The sequence below is a fragment of the Uranotaenia lowii genome, chromosome 2 (assembly GCF_029784155.1).
Source record: "Uranotaenia lowii strain MFRU-FL chromosome 2, ASM2978415v1, whole genome shotgun sequence".
NCBI classification, from domain to species: domain Eukaryota; kingdom Metazoa; phylum Arthropoda; class Insecta; order Diptera; family Culicidae; genus Uranotaenia; species Uranotaenia lowii.
In genome coordinates this window covers 6075806-6095643 of record NC_073692.1, presented here as the reverse complement: position 1 = coordinate 6095643, position 19838 = coordinate 6075806, and the positions used below count along the sequence as shown (strand labels likewise).

Here is a 19838-nt window from a genome sequence, read left to right as displayed (position 1 = left end):
GAAAAACGGGAAACCGGAAGGATATTTGTTTTCACATGTCACGCGACACGACAGCTTCACTTACCCTGCTAGGGGGATCCGGTTTGGTGCCCTCTTTGAGGTGAATCTCCCGTGATATTGTGCCCAGGTCATTTTTTGCCTCGCATTTGTACTTGCCAAAAACGGTGCTGTTTTTGATCAGGATCTGCGGTTCGGGAGAAACAAAAAAAAAGGAGAATAAAAATAAATAAATAAATAAAGGACAATATTAGTTTAGGAGGATGCACAACACACACCTGGGACTGCACCAAAATGATACCAAAAGAAAGAAATACTTCATGACCCGGATATTTAGGAGATAGTGTTTTTCACTTTTCTGTGAATTATTTTCATTTGTGCTCTGGGGAAAGTGATTTTGCTCGGTGGCACGGAACAGCAATTAGGAAGGTTGGATGAAGTCCGTTCACGCTCGTGTCGTTTAGCAAACGTGACCCGGAAGCCTGATAGGATTTATGAGCTGCCCGTATGTTTTCGTTATGCTTGAAAGTGGTTAAATTAAACCGGTAATATTTTAGAGAAAAGCTATGACGGTCGCCATACATTTGAAAGGCTTACCATCTAACTGTGCATAACTGAAAATAATGACAAATGTTCAAAAATAGTAAATAACTGCTTCATAAATTGTTTACTATTTTTAAACAAAATGAGTGCTCATTTAGAGTATCTTATTTTTAAAAGTTTACAGGTAATATTTTTTATAGTTAAGTGCAGTCACGTCATGTCATGTGCAAAGTTGCAGAAAAAATTCTATGTTTTCACGAAAAAAATTTTCTGCATTCCTGTGTCTTATATATAAAAATGGAGGCGTTTTCTTTGTAACAACATCACGTATGAATGGTCGGTTGGAATGAAGTGAAATTTGGTATCCGAGGGTTTTTTGGGTCATAGATGGTTTGTATAATAGTTTCAAGAATCTCAATCTTTGAAAAGGGGGTCCCCATACAAAATTATCTCTTCACATCTTCTTATATATAAAAATGGCGGCCTTATAAAGAGAGTTTTTTCTCATAGCTAATGATGAAGCATTTCGGATTCAATGATTCAAGGTGGATGTGAGCAGTCAATCAAGCTAAGCTAAGCTAAGCTAAAATTGACAAAATTGACAAAATTGACAAAATTGACAAAATTGACAAAATTGACAAAATTGACAAAATTGACAAAATTGACAAAATTGACAAAATTGACAAAATTGACAAAATTGACAAAATTGACAAAATTGACAAAATTGACAAAATTGACAAAATTGACAAAATTGACAAAATTGACAAAATTGACAAAATTGACAAAATTGACAAAATTGACAAAATTGACAAAATTGACAAAATTGACAAAATTGACAAAATTGACAAAATTGACAAAATTGACAAAATTGACAAAATTGACAAAATTGACAAAATTGACAAAATTGACAAAATTGACAAATGTGTGTTAACAGTTTATCACCGCTGGTTTATGATTTTAATTTAGTGATTAATGGCATTTCGGTGAATTATACATTCTAATAGGAAGAATTTCAAATGAAAGTAATGAAAATTATAGACGGATAGATTAGATTAGGAAGCATGAAAGGTGTTGAGCTTACACATCGATCGAACCAGCTCTCGCAATAGAAAACTTCATCTGAGCCGGCCGTACATTTCCTTTTGTCCGATCGGGGTACGAAAAACACGTGCTTCGATCCATCCATGTATCATTGTATAGATCAATGCAAAGTCAGCCTATCGACTTTGCTTCTTCTAGATACGATGTGGGACAAATGGTCTTGTGCGGCAAGAAGTTTTCTCAAATCACGCTCTTGGCTCATTTTCAACACCTTTCATGCTTCCTAATCTAATCTATCCGTCTATAATTTTCATTACTTTCATTTGAAATTCTTCCTATTAGAATGTATAATTCACCGAAATGCCATTAATCATTAAATTAAAATTGACAAATTGACAAAATTGACAAAATTGACAAAATTGACAAAATTGACAAAATTGACAAAATTGACAAAATTGACAAAATTGACAAAATTGACAAAATTGACAAAATTGACAAAATTGACAAAATTGACAAAATTGACAAAATTGACAAAATTGACAAAATTGACAAAATTGACAAAATTGACAAAATTGACAAAATTGACAAAATTGACAAAATTGACAAAATTGACAAAATTGACAAAATTGACAAAATTGACAAAATTGACAAAATTGACAAAATTGACAAAATTGACAAAATTGACAAAATTGACAAAATTGACAAAATTGACAAAATTGACAAAATTGACAAAATTGACAAAATTGACAAAATTGACAAAATTGACAAAATTGACAAAATTGACAAAATTGACAAAATTGACAATATTGACAAAATTGACAAAATTGACAAAATTGACAAAATTGACAAAATTGACAAAATTGACAAAATTGACAAAATTGACAAAATTGACAAAATTGACAAAATTGACAAAATTGACAAAATTGACAAAATTGACAAAATTGACAAAATTGACAAAATTGACAAAATTGACAAAATTGACAAAATTGACAAAATTGACAAAATTGACAAAATTGACAAAATTGACAAAATTGACAAAATTGACAAAATTGACAAAATTGACAAAATTGACAAAATCGACAAAATTGACAAAATTGACAAAATTGACAAAATTGACAAAATTGACAAAATTGACAAAATTGACAAAATTGACATAATCGACACAATTGACAAAATTGACAAAATTGACAAAATTGACAAAATTGACAAAATTGACAAAATTGACAAAATTGACAAAATTGACAAAATTGACAAAATTGACAAAATTGACAAAATTGACAAAATTGACAAAATTGACAAAATTGACAAAATTGACAAAATTGACAAAATTGACAAAATTGACAAAATTGACAAAATTGACAAAATTGACAAAATTGACAAAATTGACAAAATTGACAAAATTCACAAAATTGACAAAATTGACAAAATTGACAAAATTGACAAAATTGACAAAATTGACAAAATTGACAAAATTGACAAAATTGACAAAATTGACAAAATTGACAAAATTGACAAATGTGTGTTAACAGTTTATCACCGCTGGTTTATGATTTTAATTTAGTGATTAATGGCATTACGGTGAATTATACATTCTAATAGGAAGAATTTCAAATGAAAGTAATGAAAATTATAGACGGATAGATTAGATTAGGAAGCATGAAAGGTGTTGAGCTTACACATCGATCGAACCAGCTCTCGCAATAGAAAACTTCATCTGAGCCGGCCGTACATTTCCTTTTGTCCGATCGGGGTACGAAAAACACGTGCTTCGATCCATCCATGTATCATTGTATAGATCAATGCAAAGTCAGCCTATCGACTTTGCTTCTTCTAGATACGATGTGGGACAAATGGTCTTGTGCGGCAAGAAGTTTTCTCAAATCACGCTCTTGGCTCATTTTCAACACCTTTCATGCTTCCTAATCTAATCTATCCGTCTATAATTTTCATTACTTTCATTTGAAATTCTTCCTATTAGAATGTATAATTCACCGAAATGCCATTAATCATTAAATTAAAATTGACAAATTGACAAAATTGACAAAATTGACAAAATTGACAAAATTGACAAAATTGACAAAATTGACAAAATTGACAAAATTGACAAAATTGACAAAATTGACAAAATTGACAAAATTGACAAAATTGACAAAATTGACAAAATTGACAAAATTGACAAAATTGACAAAATTGACAAAATTGACAAAATTGACAAAATTGACAAAATTGACAAAATTGACAAAATTGACAAAATTGACAAAATTGACAAAATTGACAAAATTGACAAAATTGACAAAATTGACAAAATTGACAAAATTGACAAAATTGACAAAATTGACAAAATTGACAAAATTGACAAAATTGACAAAATTGACAAAATTGACAAAATTGACAATATTGACAAAATTGACAAAATTGACAAAATTGACAAAATTGACAAAATTGACAAAATTGACAAAATTGACAAAATTGACAAAATTGACAAAATTGACAAAATTGACAAAATTGACAAAATTGACAAAATTGACAAAATTGACAAAATTGACAAAATTGACAAAATTGACAAAATTGACAAAATTGACAAAATTGACAAAATTGACAAAATTGACAAAATTGACAAAATTGACAAAATTGACAAAATTGACAAAATTGACAAAATTGACAAAATTGACAAAATTGACAAAATCGACAAAATTGACAAAATTGACAAAATTGACAAAATTGACAAAATTGACAAAATTGACAAAATTGACAAAATTGACATAATCGACACAATTGACAAAATTGACAAAATTGACAAAATTGACAAAATTGACAAAATTGACAAAATTGACAAAATTGACAAAATTGACAAAATTGACAAAATTGACAAAATTGACAAAATTGACAAAATTGACAAAATTGACAAAATTGACAAAATTGACAAAATTGACAAAATTGACAAAATTGACAAAATTGACAAAATTGACAAAATTGACAAAATTGACAAAATTGACAAAATTGACAAAATTCACAAAATTGACAAAATTGACAAAATTGACAAAATTGACAAAATTGACAAAATTGACAAAATTGACAAAATTGACAAAATTGACAAAATTGACAAAATTGACAAAATTGACAAAATTGACAAAATTGACAAAATTGACAAAATTGACAAAATTGACAAAATTGACAAAATTGACAAAATTGACAAAATTGACAAAATTGACAAAATTGACAAAATTGACAAAATTGACAAAATTGACAAAATTGACAAAATTGACAAAATTGACAAAATTGACAAAATTGACAAAATTGACAAAATTGACAAAATTGACAAAATTGACAAAATTGATAAAATTGACAAAATTGACAAAATTGACAAAATTGACAAAATTGACAAAATTGACAAAATTGACAAAATTGACAAAATTGACAAAATTGATAAAATTGACAAAATTGACGAAATTGACCAAATTGACCAAATTGACAAAATTGACAAAATTGACAAAATTGACAAAATTGACAAAATTGACAAAATTGACGAAATTGACAAAATTGAAAAAATTGACGAAATTGACAAAATTGACAAAATTGACAAAATTGACAAAATTGACAAAATTGACAAAATTGACAAAGTTGACAAAATTGACAAAATTTACTAAATTGACAAAATTGACAAAATTGACAAAATTGACAAAATTGACAAAATTGACAAAATTGACAAAATTGACAAAATTGACAAAATTGACAAAATTGACAAAATTGACAAAATTGACAAAATTGACAAAATTGACAAAATTGACAAAATTGACAAAATTGACAAAATCGACAAAATTGACAAAATTGACAAAATTGACAAAATTGACAAAATTGACAAAATTGACAAAATTGACAAAATTGATAAAATTGACAAAATTGACAAAATTGACAAAATTGAAAAAATTGACAAAATTGACAAAATTGACAAAATTGACAAAATTGACAAAATTGACAAAATTGACAAAATTGGCAAAATTGACAAAATTGACAAAATTGACAAAATTGACAAAATTGACAAAATTGACAAAATTGACAAAATTGACAAAATTGACAAAATTGACAAAATTGACAAAATTGACAAAATTGACAAAATTGACAAAATTGACAAAATTGACAAAATTGACAAAATTGACAAAATTGACAAAATTGACAAAATTGACAAAATTGACAAAATTGACAAAATTGACAAAATTGACAAAATTGACAAAAATGACAAAAATGACAAAAATGACAAAAATGACAAAAATGACAAAAATGACAAAAATGACAAAAATGACAAAAATGACAAAAATGACAAAAATGACAAAAATGACAAAAATTACAAAAATTACAAAATTGACAAAAATGACAAAAATGACAAAAATGACAAAAATGACAAAAATGACAAAAATGACAAAAATGACAAAAATGACAAAAATGACAAAAATGACCAAAATGACAAAAATGACAAAAATGACAAAAATGACAAAAATGACAAAAATGACAAAAATGACAAAAATGACAAAAATGACAAAAATGACAAAAATGACAAAAATGACAAAAATGACAAAAATGACAAAAATGACAAAAATGACAAAAATGACAAAAATGACAAAAATGACAAATATGGCAAAAATGACAAAAATGACAAAAATGACAAAAATGACAAAATGACAAAAATAACAAAAATGACAAAAATGACAAAAATGACAAAAATGACAAAAATGACAAAAATGACAAAAATGACAAAAATGACAAAAATGACAAAAATGACAAAAATGACAAAAATGACAAAAATGACAAAAATGACAAAAATTACAAAAATGACAAAAATGACAAAAATGACAAAAATGACAAAAATGACAAAAATGACAAAAATGACAAAAATGACAAAAATGACAAAAATGACAAAAATGACAAAAATGACAAAATTGACAAAATTGACAAAATTGACAAAATTGACAAAATTGACAAAATTGACAAAATTGACAAAATTGACAAAATTGACAAAATTGACAAAATTGACAAAATTGACAAAATTGACAAAATTGACAAAATTGACAAAATTGACAAAATTGACAAAATTTATAAAAATGACAAAAATGACAAAAATGACAAAAATGACAAAAATGACAAAAATGACAAAAATGACAAAAATGACAAAAATGACAAAAATGACAAAAATGACAAAAATGACAAAAATGACAAAAATGACAAAAATGACAAAAATGACAAAAATGACAAAAATGACAAAAATGACAAAAATGACAAAAATGACAAAATGACAAAAATAACAAAAATAACAAAAATGACAAAAATGACAAAAATGACAAAAATGACAAAAATGACAAAAATGACAAAAATGACAAAAATGACAAAAATGACAAAAATGACAAAAATGACAAAAATGACAAAAATGACAAAAATGACAAAAATGACAAAAATGACAAAAATGACAAAAATGACAAAAATGACAAAAATGACAAAAATGACAAAAATGACAAAAATGACAAAAATGACAAAAATGACAAAAATGACAAAAATGACAAAAATGACAAAAATGACAAAAATGACAAAAATGACAAAAATGACAAAAATGACAAAAATGACAAAAATGACAAAAATGACAAAAATGACAAAAATGACAAAAAATGACAAAAATGACAAAAATGACAAAAATGACAAAAATGACAAAAATGACAAAAATGACAAAAATGACAAAAATGACAAAAATGACAAAAATGACAAAAATGACAAAAATGACAAAAATGACAAAAATGACAAAAATGACAAAAATGACAAAAATGACAAAAATGACAAAAATGACAAAAATGACAAAAATGACAAAAATGACAAAAATGACAAAAATGACAAAAATGACAAAAATGACAAAAATGACAAAAATGACAAAAATGACAAAAATGACAAAAATGACAAAAATGACAAAAATGACAAAAATGACAAAAATGACAAAAATGACAAAAATGACAAAAATGACAAAAATGACAAAAATGACAAAAATGACAAAAATGACAAAAATGACAAAAATTACAAGTGATCTCAAGAAGGGATAGAAGATAATTTGACTGGAAGAAGTGTGTACGAACATAATGTAGGGATGTCTTATGCGAATAAAACGCCAAGTGATTATATAAACTCGAACGAAGTCAAATGTATTGATGTAACAAAAAATCGTAACATGCATGCATCACTATTCATTTATGCCCAGCTAGTTCATAGCTATTTCAAGTTTCTTGACTTTGGTTATTGCTCCATTCATCCTCAAATCACTTTTCCATGCTTTTTAATATCTATGATTTTCTTACCTAATTATGAAAAAAAAGTCTCGCTCTTGTGCTTTAAAAGTCTCACTCAAACAAAATTTAGAAAACCAATTATAGAACGATGACTTCTAGAATGTACATTGATTTTCATTAGGTACCAATTTTGAACTAAAGCGTGAAAATTGTCAATGAAACAATATTCAGCAATTTTTTTTAAGTTTTGAAAATTACAACTTTAAACTGAAAATAAAAACTAGAATGAAACAACTAAAAAAATTATCTTTTCAAACTTAAATATCTCTTTGCCTAACTTTTTCAATTCTAAAGTACAAGCTCCCCAAAGTGAATCAACATGAATAAATTTTCTATATTCCACTGCAGATTTGTGGCTAGATTCAAACCTAATCAACCAGATGAGCCAAACCACTTATCTCGAAACGATTAAGGAGAACCTGCCCCAAGTGTTCTATTATCTCGAAACTTTCAATCTTATCCCCAGAAAACCGAACCAAACACCACTGAGAGATGGCTCAAACTGGCGCTCATAAAAACCACCCAAAAGAAGCTACATCTGTATCCGGGTCGGAAGTTTTCCCAGCAAAGCTACAACGACCGACGTTTCGAATCCGAATGCTATGGCTATGAAATTTTGCCTCCTCGAAACTCGAAAAACTCACCTGCAGCATCGACACATGGGGCCCCCCGTAGATGATGTGATTTTTATGGGAAAACTTCCGATTATTGCTGGACCAGGTGAAATTGGCCGGCGGCTCGGCGACCGCTTCACAGGTCAGGTTCACTGTTCCGCCGACGTAGCCGTAGGTCGTATTGCTCAGCGTTCCGTAGATGCCTTTTTTCGGAAAGAAAGGTTTGTCTGTGTTGTGGTGGCAGGGAAGAAAGAAGAATGGTGAGTGGGTGAATTATATCATCGAACATGGAAATGGGAAACTTACGCCGGATGTTCAGCCGGATCGTTTTTTCCTCGAAGCTGCTGCCGGTCGTCGAAACCTGGAACGCTTTGCAGGTATACTCGCCGCTGTCCATTTTGGAAACCTTTTTGATTAGAAGCCCATCGGCGAGCATTGTGTACTTTCCATTCGGTGCTGCAAATACGATACAACAGTGAAAGAAGCTAGATTAATTGTACCTATTGTATTGACATGTTAAAAAAATACAATCAGTCGTAGAGGAAGTAAACGGAAGCCTACAACCAGTGTGGGAACCGCCGAATCTCTCCAAAAAGGGTACAAAAATCTGTTTCAAATTAGCCGAAAAATTTCTAAAAATACTGTATTTAATGTCGTCGAACGTGTTAAGGCAAGGTACCATTAAAACCAATTTTCCGAGCTGAAAAATATCGATCTTATAACGTTATTTGGAGTGTGTACTTCATAAGGCCGGAACAAATATCAATTTCTTCTTTTGTCACACCATCCGCGCATCGTAATCATCAATCTGACTCTGATCCACAATGTAGTAATCTGAAAAATCTAAATAGAACAGGGTTTGAATTATGCTCAAAATATTACATTTTTCTTTAAGAAAAAAAACTGTCGCCCCCCCGTAGATGATGTGATTTTTATGGGAAAACTTCCGATTATTGCTGGACCAGGTGGACCAGGAACAAAAATCCAAAATTACTGGGCTACATATCAGCAACTATACATCTTTTGCACTCATATTTCATGTGAATAAAACTGCTATCATTCATTAGAGTCACTCAACAATATTATTGAGGTTTGTGGGTTTATGATCGAAAAAATATAATAAACAATATAAATAACATGTTTAATACACTTTTAAATTTGAAATTTTTAATGGATAAAATTTAAATTTTGACAACTTTCACAAAATAATTGATCAATATATATAAAAAAATGAATGTTTGTCTGTCTGTCTGTTCCCTATAGACTCGGAAACTACAGAACCGATCATCGTCAAAATTGGCATCTGAGGTTTTTTGGGGCCGGAGATGGTTTCTATAATAGTTACAACCCCATCCGACTTAAAGAAAGGGGGGCTCTCATACAAAATTTGTAGTGTTTCGAAACAAATTAAAGTCATGACATCCATTTTCTCGAGATTTTTTTTCCTTTGGGCGGTTTGTTTTTCGTCTCCATGTTCGAGGCGTTCCTGTCGAGAGCCAACGTCGCGAGAGGATAGTAACCATGGCATAGCATAGTGGTCAGTGGGAACATTTAGGCGCGTATTTCTCAACCAATTATTATGTGTATAGCACCAAACCGAATAGCGACAGTAGGACTAGCGACGCGTTTTTACTAGCGAGATATCTGTCATTCGCAGGTTTGTTGTTCTTTTTTCAGTCCAGTAGGCGATTTCGATGTAGTACTCGAACATTGTTTATGTTATTTACCGTACATTTTCCTTAGGCCATCAATCGCATTCTCCAGGTCTCCTAGGAAACTTGCGATGCGTCGTTATTATTTTCAACGTCGCGACGTATGCGACATTAGCTAGTAGCTCATGTCCACGAATTTGGCATATGGCGAAACATTTTTTTTAACATAGTTTTGGCGCAAAAAGGATTGATATTCAAACTGCTTCGAAGGGCGAGGATGGTGAAAAAAGCTGTTTGAAAATGGTTATTAAAAATCCTTTTCATCGTTTTTTTTTTTTAAATTTCTATAGCTTATTTTTCTAACTCCAAAAAATACATCATCTAAAGCTTATCAGGAGCTGGAAGTCCTCATAATACAGAACATTAGGAATATACTCAAAAACTTCCCACTTTGGGGAAATTGTTGAAAATCCATAAATTTTGACATTATTTAAGTCATTATGAAGCTTTATAAACAGAATACAAATTTCAGATCTTGAAAAACAAATTTAGAGATCAAGTGTTAGAAAATAATATATACCATCTTTGAATTGCAATTCGGAACTCCAGCTGCAGCTCTCATTTCAAAGTTGTTGGTTCTGAACTATGATGAGGTTTGATTGAGGAAAAAATGCTCACAAAATTCTTAATTCAAATCAATTTTTACAAATTACATTTATTTTTTAAAGGTGTAGCAAAGCACACCGGGTCAGCTAGTTTTGTATAAAATAATAATGATTTGCCAAAATTCTGCTTCTGCGAAAAAAAACCAAAAATTTTCAAAACGAAAATTTGTTTTCGCTGTTTTTAAAAGCCTAAAAAGAGTAATCTTGTATGTACTATCCGCAACCTACGATTTATATAAGTGGTTTTCAAACTTTTGTGCTTCACTGCCCCCTTTCGGTAATTTAATTTTTTTTAGCTCAATGCCCCCCTGAGCGTATTTTCAAAAAATCTTGAGAAAGAATACTTATTGGCATAGTTGCAAAGCTATAAGCTTTTGAAATTTCATTGTAGTTCAATTTTAAACGTTCAATGAAGCACATTTAATAACTGTTATAATTGACTTGAGAAGACCGTAAAACCAACGCACAATGGGGAAAAAAGTGTACAAACCGCGAAGAAATTCAATATCTTTCGTGCTACATGACCAAAATTTATGAAAATATACTTTCCTTTTGTGAAAATTTCCGGAGAATCGATTGGACATAGTTTTAAACTCCGCACAAGCTTACGAACGGAGATATAGTGCCTTTTTAACCCCTAATTCCCCTATATTTTGTAAACAATCCAGAAAAACACTGATTCGAACCAAAGAATTTTGAACGAAAACAGAACTATCGTGTGTATTTTTTTCTGAGGAATCGAATGAAGGCTGTTCTGGTCAACGCACGCTTCAGAAAATGGAGTTATGGCTGTTTTTACCCTCAATTCCCCTATATTTTTCAATTATTTCAGAAAAAAGCAAATTCGAACTTGAAAATTTTGAACCAAATGGGTTGTATCTTGTGTGATTTTTAGCGAGAAATCGAATGAATGCTGTTTGAGCCCCCGCACGTTTTGGAAAATGGAGTTATGGCTGTTTTACCCTAAATTCCCCTCAATTTTTCAAATTGTTAAGAAAATGCATGTTCGAACTTGAAAATTTTGAATCTTTTGGGACGTATCTTGTGTAATTTTTTCCGAGGAATCCAATAAAGGCTATTTTGTAACAGTGTTACAAGAATTCAGTACTATTGATAAAGAAATAAAATAAGATAAAATGAGAAATTCAATTTAAATATTCAAATTAAAAAAGCGAGTCTCAAGATCCCTCGATTCTCCTAAGCGACACTAGCGCCAAACGCTAAAATTTTAAGTCTTGTCATACATTATGCAGAACTAACCAATCAGGAATCGACACGAGATTGCGCGAATTGAGTTGAGGGAAATACGGGTTATTGCCGCCAAAAACCAATTCAGTGGTCTCATTAAAGTGGTCACCCTGAAGTGATAAGGTGTGCAAAGAGCCTCCTGGAAAAAGATCTGGTATCTTAGTGACCACGCTGTGCGTGTGAAACAAACCTCGAGAGGTAAAAACGAAACTTAGCTTTGAGAAAGTAAATAAATTCTAAGCTAATTGTTTCATTTGAAGGATAACCTTCAAATGAAGGTTTTGGTCTGGGGCTCATCGTCGAATACGAGCCCATTACCCCGCCGTATCGAGGAGTTTGGTTGTCGGGTCTCGAAATAAAGTTGAACGCACTTCGGAACCGGATACGACCGATTGGGAAACCCTGCATCAAAGGAATCTCTTCAGTGTACCGCCGGGAGCTCCCTCGGCTGACAGCATCGTTACTACAAGGGGTGATTGTCACGAATTGTTACGCTTCTTCCGCCGCCGATGAACGTCACCACGTGTCGGAGACACAAACCACGTAGCATAAAATCACAGGTGACGTACAGTACTAAACCAAACCTGGCTAATAGAATAAATTCCGGCGTTTAACCTAACACTTGGGTAGTGATTTGCCGAAATAAGGTCCCTGAATTTGGTTCGATTAGGAATTTTGAAATCGTTGGAATTGTTGCCCTAAAATCGCGTTTCAGTTTCTCTTTCGTTGGTCTTCATTTGTATGTCGAGAATTAAAAAATGTAGGGGAATCGAGCGTAAAAACAGCCATAACTCACTATTTCAAAGCGTGCGGTGACTCAAACAGGCTCCATTGGATTCCTCGGAAAAAATTGCATAAGATAAGTTTCGTTTAGCTCAAAATTTTCAAGTCCGATCATGGTTTTTCTAAACTTTTTGAAAAAATTAAAGGGAATTGAGGGTAAAACAGCCATAACTCCTGTTTCCGATGAGTGCGGTGTGTAAAATAGGCTTCGTTGCATTTCCCGAAAAAAATTACACATGATACGTTCCATTTGGTTCAAAATTTTCGAATCCGAACATGCTTGTTCTGAGCTTTTTAAAAAATGTAGGGAAATTGAGGGTAAAACAGCCATAACTTCTGTTTAAAATCCATGCAGTGGCTCAGGTAGGCTTCGTAGGATTCCTTGGAAAAAATTACATAAGATACAACCCATTTGGTTCAAAATTTTCAAGTCCGAAAACTGTAGGGGAATTGAGGGTAAAAACAGCCATAACTCCATTTTCCAAAGCGTGCGGTGGCTCAAATAGGCTCCATTGGATTCCTCGGAAAAAATCACACAAGATACGTCCCAAAAGATTCAAAATTTTCAAGTCCGAACATGCGTTTTCTTAACAATTTGAAAAATTGAGGGGAATTGAAGGTAAAACAGTCATAACTTCATTTTCCGAAGCGTGCGGCGGCTCAAACAGCCTTCATTCGATTCCTCGAAAAACTCCACAAAATAATTTACTTTTGGTTCATAATTATCTGGTCTCAACATGCTTTTTCTGAGCTATTTCAAAAATGTTGGGCAACTGAGGGTAAAACAGCCATAACTCCTGTTCCTAATCCGTGCGGTGGCTCAAATAGGCTTCGTTGGATTTCTCGGAAAAAATTACATAGGATTCATTCCATTTGATTCAAATTTTTCAAGTCCAAACATGCTTTTTTCTTAAATGATTGAAAAATGTAGGGGAATTGAGGGTAAAAACAGCCATTACTTCATTTTCCGAAGCGTGCGGTGGCTCAAACAGCCTTTATTGGATTCATCAGAAAAAATTACACAAGATACGTCCCAAAAGATCCAAAATTTTCAAGTCCGAACATGCTTTTCTTTAAAAATTTGAAAAATTGAGGGGAATTTAGGGTAAAACAGCCATAACTCCATTTTCCAAAGCGTGCGGGGGCTCAAACAGCATTCATTCGATTTCTCGCTAAAAATCACACAAAATACAACCCATTTGGTTCAAAATTTTCAAGTTCGAATTTGCTTTTTTCTGAAATAATTGAAAAATATAGGGGAATTGAGGGTAAAAACAGCCATAACTCCATTTTCTGAAGCGTGCGGAGGCCAGAACAGCCTTCATTCGATTTCTCAGAAAAAATACACACGATAGGTCTGTTTTCGTTCAAAATTCTCTGGTTCGAATCAGTGTTTTTCTGGAATGTTTACAAAATATAGGGGAATTAGGGGATAAAAAGGCACTATATCTCCGTTCGTAAGCTTGTGCGGCGTTTGAAACTATGTCCAATCGATTTTCCGGAAATTTTTACAAATGAAAAGTATATTTGCATAGATTTGGGCCAAAAAGCCAAAAAGATATTGAATTTCTTCGCGGTTTGTACACTTTTTTCCCCATTGTGCAACGCATGACCATCAATTGTAGCAAGACAAAACTCAAAATTCATTCAAAATCAAATTGCTTCAAACTCTGAGCTTGAAATTTGAAAATAACAAAATGTTTAAGGACAAATAGTAAAAATAGAAAACACAAAAAGAAATCTCATAACAAACCGTCAATCTTAATTTTGGTAAACAGTATTCCTAACTAACTTAATTTGCCTTTTATTATTCACAAAATAATTACTGTTTATACGGTGAAATCACATGAAAAGTATAATACATATTATTATTTTTTGACAAAATAAATTTTGAACATTTATTTATGATAATAGTAGACCAAATTTGAATACTGTTACATCACGAGTTTAAAAATTTTACATAGGTTCTAACTTCTTTATTCCGACTATCAAGTGAAAATCAAATCACTTTTGATGTTTTGAAAAGCTGTTTTGAAAAGAAGCCGAATTTAAATTTTTTTACGATTGAAAATTAAAGTTGATTTGACTTGTTACCATTCTTCTTTTTCATTCCAATAATGTATGACAAAATATCTGACGCATTTGAACTCAGATCCTTTTCGAAAGGATTTTTTTTCTCATTTATTTAAGACAATACATTTTAATGATTTTCAGGCATTGCCGTTCAAACATTTTGCTCTTAAGCACAACTCAAAATAAACTTTCAATATTAGATAAGTAAACGGATCGTATACGAAATCTGTCACAATAAAAACATCTGTCTGCGAATCTGATTTACAGAGACCAAATCTTACTTATCAACTCTGTAAGTTTACATATATTGTCCTTAACCTGGCTTTAATTTGGTTTTCAGAGTTCTTCAACCCGTTTCATTGTTGGGCATTGAACGTACCCGTTGTCATTTCAATTCTAAGTTGTTCCGTTGTTTGTGAATAAGTGAATTTAAAAATGACCTTACCGCCCCCCTGAGCCCTTCCAACGCCTCCCAAAGTTCAAAGTTGAGCTCACCGCCCCTTAGAAGCTCTCAACGCTTCCAAGGGGGCGGTAGAGACCACTTCGAAAACCACTGATTTTTACTAATCGATTTTACTTCAAGTTCAATCTTATGATAGTTTTACTTCGTTATTGTCAGATTTTGCCAAATGAAATTCCATTAAAAACGTTGAAAAATGTGGTCAAAAATAATCAAATTTGTTCATTTTGAAACAACTATTATTATAATTTTATTTGAGACACTTTAGCATCTGTATGGCATTCGTGTCTTAAGTTTTGAAACAACTGTATCCACTAAAATGCTTCCAGTTTCTTTTAAAAGAGAAGTATTGGACCGAAAAGTATCAGAAATTGAAGAAAGAGGGTGAAACCACCTAAAATATAGATTTGGCGAAGTATAAGTTTGAAAAATTGATCAATACCATGACAATGGGAGATACCAAGAATAAAATAGAAATTTCTCTAACGAAAAACGATAAATAATTTTTTTGAAATTTTTTTATGAAATATCATAACATTACCTTTATGTTCTTCATAGAAAGTATTTCGATCAAATGAATGGTTTTTGAGATACACTTATTCGTAACTGTCCCATTTCTAAAAGAACTAAGCTTTACTCAACCAATTGTGCTGAAACCTTCACCTAATGGCACCAATCTGGGGGTACCACGTAGAAAAAAATGTTGGAAAAATCATTGCATACATTGTTTCCTGGAAGATTAATTTTTAACGTATATTGGCTCAAAAATCAAACGTGATAAATGATGTTTTTGCGATTCGCTGTATTTCATGAGTGTTGGGTTTGGGATTAAAAATATAAGTCACACTTTATTAGTTTAATGATAAGAGGCGGCCACTTTAGCACAAACATTAGAGTGGATCGGAAAATGAACGGTGTGCTCCGAAATTCAAAACCTCGGGGATCAAATTTTGTTTAATCAAAATTAAGTTCTCACAGTAGCTCGAAACATTTGAATTTGGACCACACTAAAATACTCATATTTTTTCTTCTAAGATAGACAGTATAAAAAGCAGCTCAATAGTTTTTAAATACACTAGTAACTAGTGACAGTGCTTCAACATGATTCGAATATTTTTTTTGATTACAATATATTTAGTTTTCCTAAAAAAAATTGACTCAACTGAAAATATTCGTTACAATTATCCACGGTCTTGTAGCGATCTTAGTGGAGCACCTTCTGGAGTTTACAGAATTTTTCCCGAATATGGATTTGGAGACCCAATTGAAGTATATTGTAATCAAACTTATGATAAGGGAGGCTGGATTGTGATTCAAAATCGCTTCGATGGATCAACCCATTTCTATCGAGGATGGCAAGATTACGAGCATGGTTTTGGCAATTGGGGTAGCGAATTTTGGCTTGGATTGAAATCGATTCATAGAATCACCTACTCGCAGAGGTTTGAGCTGCTGATCGAACTGTCAGATTCTGTTGGGAGCACAAGAATAGCTAAGTACAGCTATTTTCTGTTGGCTGGTCCGGAAGCTCAATATAAACTAAGCAGTTTGGGCGAATACTCAGGATCTGCAGGTGATTCATTGTCTTATGCCGTTGGGAGCCCCTTTTCGACTTTTGATCGAAAAAATGATGGAAATAAAGATAATTGTGCTGCTATATTTAAAGGAGCATGGTGGTACAGCAACGTGCACTGTCACAAAGGGTAAATATGTTTCATACTTTTCAAGTGAAATAAATTAATAATAATTATTGTCCAATTTTAGAAATTTAAACGGAATATACCTCGAAGGGTTACAATCCGAATTTGCTACAATGATGTGCTGGTCAACATGGAAAGGTTACTATTATGGATTAAAATCATCGCGGATGATGATTCGACCTACACTACCATCCAAATGAAGATATAATGCAATATTCAGAATTCATAAAATAAAATCTGTTTCATGTGGTTGGACATTTAAATTATCATAAATCGAAAACAACTGACAGTTTTTAAGAAAACTCTTCCAAACATATATTATTAATTCATTCATACAAAAAAAAACGGCTGTTAAAAAATTTAAGATGCACAAAATAATTTAAATTTGTAAAAGTCGTCCTCTGAATTAGCGGGGTAAAAGTAGAAATAATCAATTGTGAGTTGATAAAACAAAGCAATACTTCATATATTTAGCTTTTATTGCTGTTAGATTTCAGATACATAGGCACTGTAGCCGAAATAAAATTCCAAGTAAAAACAACTTCCTACTTATTTTACCAAGCAGCAAAACACGTGTCATTATTTTTTCACTGGGATGAAGCTTTTATATGTTGTTTAATTAAATAGCAGTATTTTTAAAAGCGATGATTCCAGAGATTAATGTTAGGTTTTTAAATATTACAAACAAACTAAAAATTTTTGTTTGAGAAACAGTAGGTATAGATTTAAAAAAACATACATAAGGGTGGCCCTTCGTTATATGGAGCTTTTCAAGAGCCAATATTTTGCAGTTTTTGACATTAAGTCATTTTTATCATTAAGTCATTTAGTTATTTTTGTCATTTTTGTCATTTTTGTCATTTTTGTCATTTTTGTCATTTTTGTCATTTTTGTCATTTTTGTCATTTTTGTCATTTTTGTCATTTTTGTCATTTTTGTCATTTTTGTCATTTTTGTCATTTTTGTCATTTTTGTCATTTTTGTCATTTTTGTCATTTTTGTCATTTTTGTCATTTTTGTCATTTTTGTCATTTTTGTCATTTTTGTCATTTTTGTCATTTTTGTCATTTTTGTCATTTTTGTCATTTTTGTCATTTTTGTCATTTTTGTCATTTTTGTCATTTTTGTCATTTTTGTCATTTTTGTCATTTTTGTCATTTTTGTCATTTTTGTCATTTTTGTCATTTTTGTCATTTTTTGTCATTTTTGTCATTTTTGTCATTTTTGTCATTTTTGTCATTTTTGTCATTTTTGTCATTTTTGTCATTTTTGTCATTTTTGTCATTTTTGTCATTTTTGTCATTTTTGTCATTTTTGTCATTTTTGTCATTTTTGTCATTTTTGTCATTTTTGTCATTTTTGTCATTTTTGTCATTTTTGTCATTTTTGTCATTTTTGTCATTTTTGTCATTTTTGTCATTTTTGTCATTTTTGTCATTTTTGTCATTTTTGTCATTTTTGTCATTTTTGTCATTTTTGTCATTTTTGTCATTTTTGTCATTTTTGTCATTTTTGTCATTTTTGTCATTTTTGTCATTTTTGTCATTTTTGTCATTTTTGTCATTTTTGTCATTTTTGTCATTTTTGTCATTTTTGTCATTTTTGTCATTTTTGTCATTTTTGTCATTTTTGTCATTTTTGTCATTTTTGTCATTTTTGTCATTTTTGTCATTTTTGTCATTTTTGTCATTTTTGTCATTTTTGTCATTTTTGTCATTTTTGTCATTTTTGTCATTTTTGTCATTTTTGTCATTTTTGTCATTTTTGTCATTTTTGTCATTTTTGTCATTTTTGTCATTTTTGTCATTTTTGTCATTTTTGTCATTTTTGTCATTTTTGTCATTTTTGTCATTTTTGTCATTTTTGTCATTTTTGTCATTTTTGTCATTTTTGTCATTTTTGTCATTTTTGTCATTTTTGTCATTTTTGTCATTTTTGTCATTTTTGTCATTTTTGTCATTTTTGTCATTTTTGTCATTTTTGTCATTTTTGTCATTTTTGTCATTTTTGTCATTTTTGTCATTTTTGTCATTTTTGTCATTTTTGTCATTTTTGTCATTTTTGTCATTTTTGTCATTTTTGTCATTTTTGTCATTTTTGTCATTTTTGTCATTTTTGTCATTTTTGTCATTTTTGTCATTTTTGTCATTTTTGTCATTTTTGTCATTTTTGTCATTTTTGTCATTTTTGTCATTTTTGTCATTTTTGTCATTTTTGTCATTTTTGTCATTTTTGTCATTTTTGTCATTTTTGTCATTTTTGTCATTTTTGTCATTTTTGTCATTTTTGTCATTTTTGTCATTTTTGTCATTTTTGTCATTTTTGTCATTTTTGTCATTTTTGTCATTTTTGTCATTTTTGTCATTTTTGTCATTTTTGTCATTTTTGTCATTTTTGTCATTTTTGTCATTTTTGTCATTTTTGTCATTTTTGTCATTTTTGTCATTTTTGTCATTTTTGTCATTTTTGTCATTTTTGTCATTTTTGTCATTTTTGTCATTTTTGTCATTTTTGTCATTTTTGTCATTTTTGTCATTTTTGTCATTTTTGTCATTTTTGTCATTTTTGTCATTTTTGTCATTTTTGTCATTTTTGTCATTTTTGTCATTTTTGTCATTTTTGTCATTTTTGTCATTTTTGTCATTTTTGTCATTTTTGTCATTTTTGTCATTTTTGTCATTTTTGTCATTTTTGTCATTTTTGTCATTTTTGTCATTTTTGTCATTTTTGTCATTTTTGTCA

The 19838-nt window shown here is 30.6% G+C and overlaps 2 protein-coding genes across 2 annotated transcripts in view; one reads left to right on the top strand and one right to left on the bottom strand.

Moving 5' to 3' along the window:
• LOC129743757 (neural cell adhesion molecule 2-like) overlaps positions 1-19838 on the bottom strand; it is an 89689-nt gene that overhangs the window by 10893 nt on the left and 58958 nt on the right. Inside the window, exons 4-6 of the mRNA XM_055735902.1 lie at positions 8822-8971; positions 8546-8742; positions 65-184 (exon numbers count right to left, since the gene is read on the bottom strand). Coding sequence (XP_055591877.1) covers positions 65-184; positions 8546-8742; positions 8822-8971 — 467 coding nt within the window. The remainder of the gene's footprint in view (positions 1-64; positions 185-8545; positions 8743-8821; positions 8972-19838) is intronic.
• On the top strand, positions 16488-17369 carry LOC129743758 (microfibril-associated glycoprotein 4-like). Its single transcript, XM_055735903.1, has 2 exons — positions 16488-17099; positions 17161-17369. The coding sequence occupies exons 1-2, from the start codon at positions 16498-16500 to the stop codon at positions 17294-17296; spliced, it is 738 nt and encodes a 245-aa protein (XP_055591878.1). The 5' UTR covers positions 16488-16497; the 3' UTR covers positions 17297-17369.